Genomic DNA, 7958 nt, shown 5'->3' on the forward strand with positions numbered 1-7958 from the left:
TCTTGAATCTGTTCCTTATATTAAGTTCATAATACTTAAAAACATCATTACTGGCCAGGCGCCAGTAATCCTAGCTACTCAGGAGGCTGAGATCTGAGGATTTCGGTTCAAAGCCAACCCCGGGCAAGAAAGTCTTTGAGACTCCTATCTCCAATAAACCATTCAGAAAACCAGAAGTGGCACTGTGTCTCCAATGGTAGAGTGGTAGCCTTGAGCTGAAGAGCTCAAGGACAGTACCCAGGCCCTGAGTTATAAATAGTGTAATGTAGTTATTATTACCACTAATCTACCAATTCTAATTACACTGAAAGGAAATAGGACATTGAGGAACAACTTTTGTAGCATAGCTTTTGTCAGAAATTTATATACTAGCACTTTGGTTTAACAATTTTACATTACAGAATAAGGCCTTTCCTCCACCATTCTTTGAAAACAAACTGTTGCAACCATGTATCAGTATTTATCCAAAGTTAACCAAAGCTAAGTTATATATCTTGTACTTCAGTGCTATTATTTCAAAACCAAAAGATAGCTGACATTATCTTGTAAGGATTTTTATGCAGTTACTTCTTAAGATGCATTTTTGTAAACATAAAGCAGACCACTACGCCAGGCGCCAGTGGCTCACGCCTGTAATTCTAGCTACTCAGGAGGCTGAGATCTGAGGATCACGGTTCAAAGCCAGCCCGGGCAAGAAAGGCCTTGAGACTGTGATCTTCAATTGACCACCAGAAAGCCGGAAGTGGTGCTGTAGCTCAAGTGGTAGAGCACTAGCCTTGATCTGAAGAGCTGAGGGACAACGCCCAACGTTCAAGCCCCATGACCGACAAAAAAAAAAAAGAAGACCACTTTCATTGTTTTAAGTAGTACATAAACATTTCTAAACTCTATTCCGTGCAGATATTTCAGTATCCAAAGCATCAAACATTTTCCCTTTGCAGAAACAAACCATTAAAATTTACTTACAGGATTGTACTGAAGTGCAGAGACATAAGCTTGTACTGCTCCTTCCATGTCACCTGCTGCTACTAAAGCGGCTGCCAGATTAATATAACCATCGATGAAATCAGGTTTGAGACGCAATGCATGTCGATAATGCTCAATTGCCTCCTGCAACTGCCCTCTCTCCTTGTACACATTCCCCAAATTGGAATAGGCTTCTGCTAGAAGAGGATTCTGTTTAATTGCCAAGGTGCTAAAGTGAGCAGATCTGGAAAAGGCGAAAGTGTTAATGCATGGGTATCCATGTTCATATAAAAGAAAGCAAGGCCCATATGTAACTGTTTACAGTTTCTGAAGATCTTGTGCTACTGCTAATTGGGCAATCGTATATTTTTTTTAACTCTCATACAGCAAGAAAAATCTTGGAAATGTTTTTCAAAAGTAGAAGTATTCTATATTTCAAATTGGAAAGCTTTTTTCTTATGAGATAAAATTCTTTTTTTTTTTTTGTCAGTCATGGGGACTAAACTCTGGATCTGGGCACTGTCCCTCAGCTCTTCAGCTCAAGGCTAGCACACAGCACCACTTCCAGCTCCAGCTTTTTTCTGCTTATGTGGTGCTGAAGAATCGAACCCAGGGCCTCATGCATGAGAAGCAAGCACTCTACCACTGAGCTAACTTCCCAGCCCCGAAGATAAAATTATTTCTAGAGTCTTTTGACCAAACTGCCATATTGTAAATGATCATTGAAATCAAGAATTAACATGCTGGCCAGGCATCTGTGGCTCATGCCTGTAATCTTAGCTACACAGGAAGTTGATATCTGAGGATAGTGGTTTGAAGCCAGCCTAGACAGGAAAGTCCATGAGCTACTTATCTTCAATTAATTACCAAAAGGCCAGAAGTAGAGCTGTGGCTCAAATGGTAGAGTGTTAGTCTTGAGCAAGAAAGCTCAGAGACATCACCCAGGCCCTGAGTTCAAGCCCTGGGACTAGAACCAAAAACAAAAAAAGACTTAACATGCTATGTGCATGAGGATCATTTTCCATGTTGGTAAAAATATAATGATGCACATAGCACATCATTAAATGTCTAAATATTCCAGAATGACACTTCTTAAAAGAATGGGAGTACAAATTCTTCCCTTTTAGTTAATTCTACTGATTAGCTAAAAGCAATACTTCATAACAACTTAAAGACACATTTCCAACTTGAACTGCATATGCACTTCCTATCCATAGTATATACATATGCTATCATTTCTGAGCATGTCAGTCTCTCAGTCTGACAAGTCTTATAAAGACACAACTAGATCCTCAAATGTATATTAAGAATTTATTATCTGAAAAAAATTTAAGCAACAGACCCAGGTGGGCAAAGTCTAAGAAAAGACTCTAGTCATATGATAATATAATCACCACCACACAAAAGAAAGAAAAACCAAAAGCTGGGTATGTCACAAGTGAGCCAAAAAGCAGATGTGCGTTGGTGGCTCAGTTGAAACTCAGTACTGGAAAATTTTCAAATCCATATATTTCATTATCATTTTTTGAGCTCAGCACCCAGAAGCTGATACTCCCACCACATCTCCTACCTGTCCAGCCTTCGACACTGGAAGTGTATAGATGAAAGTAATAAAAGCACACCAGTATTGTCTGGCTCTTGTCTCCAGAGCTGCATGCAGTGTCTCTCAGCTGCCTCAAAATCTCCTGCCTGATATTCCCGATGTGCCAACTCAGCTAACCCTTGGAAGGAAAGCATACGTTTCGTTGGTTCTGGAGAATCATCAAAACATTTGAGGGAAGGAGGGGGGGAAAACAAAAAGTTAGAAATGCAAACAAAAAAATGTAAAAACATGGTATATTCAACTTAAAGATGAAAATGCTTGAAACTATGTAAAGCACTAGAGTGTTCTGCATGGCAATTTATAGCCCCAAGTCAACACCAGGTGCAGAATTGGCCCATTAATTTGCTCATCAATACTTCCTTTTCCTAAAGCACACATATTTACTCCTGAGATTACATTTTAAATATTTTGTACTTTTAAAATTATAAATTTTAAAGATTCATTAAACATTTTGTACTTTTAAATTATAAATCATAAGTAGCATCTAAAGATTCATTAAACATTTTGTACTTTTAATTATAAATCAAAGGTAATATCTAAGGATTAATTAGACTTTGTACTCATCCTTAGTTAACATACTGAAACAAAATATTGACTATACAATCTACAAAAGTCACATGATTGTATTTAATAACGTCAAAAATAACCCACTGATGGGCTGGGAATGTGGCTTAGTGGTAGAGTGCTTGTCTAGCATGCATGAAGACCTGGGTTCAATTCATCAGTACCACATAAACAGAAAAAAGCAAGAAGTGGCTCAAGTGGTAGAGTGCTATCCTTGAGCAAAAGAAGCTCAGGAACAGTGTCCAGGCCTTGAGTTCAAGCCCCAGGACTGGCAAAAATGAAATAAAATAGAATAACCTACTGAGAAACAATACATTAGCCCTTGTTTAGGACATGATAATCTACCTTTAACATGAGTAGGACACCAAATATGTTTTTTAACTCTATGTTGATGTGTTTGTACCTTTCAGAACCTACTTTTTAAAAGAGGTACATTAGAGATAAGCTTAAGGAGAAAACCCCTAAAAGATACTATTTTTTTAAATAGCTGGTAAACAAGATAAATTTGTCAAACACCAAAATACTGAATAGGACCATCAAACATTATAAATAAAAATCCAACAGTACTTGATGGTTCTTCTACCATTAAATTAGCTAAGCCTCACCCATGTTGCTTTAGCATTAACATTTTCTAAAATGCTTTGGCACTTACTAAAGACATTGCAAACAACCCTGTATAATAACCAAGGAGCAACCTACAATTGCAATGAAATTTGTTTAAAAAAAAAAAAAAAAAAAGAGGGGCTGGGAACATGGCCCAGTGGTAGAGTGCTTGCCTTGCATGCATGAGGCCCTGAGTTCGATTCCTCAGCCCCACAAAAGCAGAAAAAGCTGGAAGTGGTGCTGTGGCTCAAGTGGTAGAGCACTAGCCTTGAGCTGAAGAGCTGAGGGACAGCACTCAGGCCCCATGACCGACAAAAAAAAAAAAAAGAGAGAGGAAGATTGAGAATCCAAAAAACACAAACGAAAACAAAACTTTGTTTTAAAAAATACATTTTTAAAAAGACACCTAATTTATAGCCATACATACTTATAACAAAATTAGAAAAATGCGTAAGCTTGATGAAAGGGAAAGAGAAAATAAGAACAAAAGAAAGTAAAATAGAAATGGGATGTTAAGAACAGGAGAAGTAAAGTAAACTGACTTCCAAAAGATTAAAAAAAAAAAAAAAGGAGAATGGAGCACAACAGAATAAAAACAAAATCATATTCCAGTGTGGTTTACAATACATTATAATAAAGGGTAGAAAGCCCCAGGAGGCAGGGAAACTGCCTAAGTCTCAACTGTAAATATTTATCTAAACAGCGACACGTAGGGAATTCAACAACAGCACTTTCACTAGATAGTTGGAATAGGAAGCCACAAATTGCTTAATTTTGTCAAGGTCACAGTGACAAGCTCAAATTTGAGCCTAGCTCTCCTAATCACCGGAGCTGACCAGTGTTCGGGATAACGGGGAGAGCTAAGTAAATGTCCTGTCAGAATAGAACCGCACAGCTGACCACAAAAACAAAGAACACAATGGCTTGCATTCAAATGCGGGAGGGGGGGGGGATCTCTAATAGAAAGTCGAAAATTAAATTTTAGACTAGCCTCTTAACTTCGTTGCTCCTTAATTTATCACACTACGTTGTCACTTCTCAAAGCGGCTCTTCTGTTCTTTTAATACTGGAAGTGACCATTTCCTCAAATAAGGGATAAAAAAATAATAATCAAATAGAAAATCTAGCACAAAATCTTAAATCACGGTGGACAAAGTGGGGAGGGAGGAATCGGATTAATTATTAATCCCCCTCCCTACAACTATAAATAAGACCGTACTGAAGATTCGCCAATTGTTTACTGCACAATGTCCAAAGACAGCAAGTAAAACCCTTGACTCACCTCAACTACGAAACAACCAAAAAAATAACCTCGTGGGAAACCTCAGAAGCGTAACCCAACTCCCAACCCCCTCCTGCCCCAAATAGCCGCTATATGGAAAGGCAGCTGAAGGACACTCCTATAATTTGGTTGTTTTCTTATTTTAGTAGCAAATGCTCGCGACTGAATCGTCTGCTGGGGCAACCGCTTTGCACTTGGGCAGAGCTACACTCCAGGTGCTTTACAAAACTCTTCAAGCAAGGATGGAAACTTTATTTATATATATACATATATACATATATATGTATATATATGCCCTATGAATAAAGACATACCCGACTAAAGAATGGGGATGGGAGACCCCGAGGTGGCGGCGGAGGAATACAGCGAGAAAGTAACACAAAGCGAGAATTGGGACGGGCAGGGTGGTCAACACCAAAGCCTTAGCAAAGGGTATCTTCTTCCCCAAAGCTAGGAAGTGGAGTGCAAGGCTGACAACCCCCGCAAAGGAAAAGGGTGTGGTTCCCCGCGGGCAGGGAGGAGCAAGAGGGTGGGAAACGCAGGATTGGGGGGGGGGGGGAGAAGCGGGTGGAATTAGGCGAGGGCAAAAGGAAGCCCCTGGAAATTTCCAATCGAAACCAGGACCGTTCAACCAAAAAAGAAAAACGCCCAAAAAGCGCAGCCCAGGCGAGGTGCTACCCAATGTCCCTTTTCTTGAGGTTACTTTAATCTTTACATGATGCAAAGTGAGAATGTGATTACATCGAATAGCACCCCCGCCCGAGATTGGCAGAGAAAGACCAAAAGAAGCCAAGGAGAAAAGGGCTGGAGGAGGCGGTGGAAAGGAAAAGGAGAGGGCAAAGAAAGAGCTGGAATTTGGGGAGAAAAATAGTTGCGACGGGCACTGAAAGGACAGGGATTCCAACGCAGTTCAACCAAGACATTCTAAGCGCGCACGTGTGGCACAAGCGTCCCGAGAGAGTAGAATGCTACAACATTCGTGGAGTTACGAAAAAAAAAAAATAGCAAGCGAAATGCAAGCAAGCAAGCAGGAAAGACCGAATATTTAAAGAACAGACGACAGCGGAAAACAATCGAACGCCAGTAGACCACGAAAAACTCAGCAGTGCCACTGATGCAATGGAGATGGTTAGAGGGAAGGGAGTGATGAGAGGTACAGAACGGTGCCAGACCCCCAAAAAGGTGTCTGCCAGGATAGAAAAGGACACTGGTACCTGTACTATCGGCCACGTTGCCCACGGAAGACGCCATCTGGAGCTTCTTGAAGGAGAGTAAGTAAGGAGTGATTGGCTCCTACTGTCGCCACAACTGGCAATAATACTTCGGAAGGCAGTAGGAAGGTTTGACGCTGCCGTGTCGGTGTTTGGTAAAGCTTAAGTAGCGGCAGCACTTGCAAGCCTCGAACCTTAGGAACTCCGGTTGGGCATTTACCTCTCGCAATCTTGAAATGGCGGCTATGGCTCCTCGACCGAAACAACACACGCCGGAACTACTTTCTGTTACAATCAAGTGCCCACGCGGAAGTAGCGCTGTAACCAGCACTACGAACAACGTGACTGTAATCAAAGTCACTTGCTCTTAAGTAACCTTCCGCCCAGGTCTCATTGCGACAAACATTATTATGTGGAGAGCGCATGCGACAACCCTGTCAACCCTTCACCGGGTTAGTGCACTTTGTGGGACAGCAGTGTCCCGAGTTATGGGAGTGAGGCGGAAGGGAAAAAAGAAAAAAACATGTAATCACACGTCGAATACATTTTTGCCAAGTGCTAATATACAATGTAAATGTTGGGAGAAATTCTAGAGACGTCTAAAAAACTTTAATCAACTTTTTTCTTACGAAATACATACTTACCCTGCCTGCGAGGACGATCCGGAGCAAGTAAATAAATGTAAATATAAAAAAATTGCACTCCCATTGTTCGAAACGCTGGGGAAGAGGGTTCCTTTTCGAACTCCGTCTTAATTCTGACTCCACCCATTGAAGCACTTTGATGAAAAAGACTGACACTTTGGCCGACCCAAAAGTATCTAAATATCAGTGTTTGCCACCACTTAGACTGAAATTTCAAAATTGGTGCTGTGATCGGGAAAGTTACGCCCAAGGTAGTAGCGCAGATGTTTAACTCGGGATCAATCTGAGCTCGTGCATGCTGAAATCAACCGTAAAATGTTAAAAATGATTTTTCTCATTTAGATCCCTGACGCTCCTGCGAGCTTAGAGTGTGTTGTCGCAGATACCTGTAAATCGTCATTCTCTGTGAGGTCATTCAGCTCAAGGCAGTTTGCCTAAGCTTAAACGCGTTCACTTGCCATCTGTCTAAACCACAAGTCTAGATGGAGTCGTGACTTGCCTCCCTCTGACAAATCAGCTCTTAGCAGCCTAAGGTGGTTTCAAGTTCGACTGTTCAGACATTTTGTCACATTGTTATTGATTTACATATCATCTCTTGTTCGTGAAAGGATTAGAGATACACTGGCACATCAGGGGGGAAATTATTACAAGCTACTGGAGGCTACAAATTGCATCTCTCAAAGCCTTTTTCTTTGGAGCAGTCTTTGATCTAAGAAAAGTAGGTTACTTGCAGGAATGAAAAAGAGGCTCTGTCTTTTGACTGGAGAGGGTGAACCAAGAGAATGAGAGTGAAGGTGGCCCTGGTACTTTATTTCCCTGTATGTGGAAATGTAACAATAGGACCTGTTGAAATTGTTTTAAGCAGGGTGGGGAGAATAAGGCAAAGTGATAGAGGAAGTAAGGTTAATGCGGTATATTGTATCTATGTATGGGACTATCAAAATGAAATCCCCTTGTACAAGTAATGTGTGAATAAAAAGAATTTTGAAAGATTTTTTTAATTTTTAAAAGCTAAGTCTGGAAGTGGTGCTGTGACTCAAGTGGTAGAGTGCTCACCTTGAGCTGAAGAGCTGAGAGACAGTGCC

At 40.7% G+C, this 7958-nt stretch overlaps 1 protein-coding gene across 4 annotated transcripts in view; it reads right to left on the reverse strand.

The window, feature by feature from the left end:
* Ogt (O-linked N-acetylglucosamine (GlcNAc) transferase) overlaps positions 1-6496 on the reverse strand; it is a 53667-nt gene extending 47171 nt beyond the window's left edge. Inside the window, exons 1-3 of one of the 4 annotated variants that reach the window (XM_042694851.1) lie at positions 6233-6496; positions 2537-2687; positions 967-1210 (exon numbers count right to left, since the gene is read on the reverse strand). In XM_042694851.1, the coding sequence (XP_042550785.1) occupies positions 967-1210; positions 2537-2687; positions 6233-6269 (432 nt within the window). In that variant the 5' untranslated portion in view covers positions 6270-6496. Of the gene's footprint in view, positions 1-966; positions 1211-2536; positions 2718-6232 lie in introns of all 4 variants that reach the window. The other 3 variants (XM_042694850.1, XM_042694853.1, XM_042694852.1) reach the window with 3 other exon arrangements.
* Positions 6497-7958: the final 1462 nt, after the last annotated feature.

Source organism: Dipodomys spectabilis, unplaced genomic scaffold (genome assembly GCF_019054845.1).
Source record: "Dipodomys spectabilis isolate Male_0828 unplaced genomic scaffold, ASM1905484v1 ptg000176l, whole genome shotgun sequence".
Lineage (NCBI taxonomy): Eukaryota > Metazoa > Chordata > Mammalia > Rodentia > Heteromyidae > Dipodomys > Dipodomys spectabilis.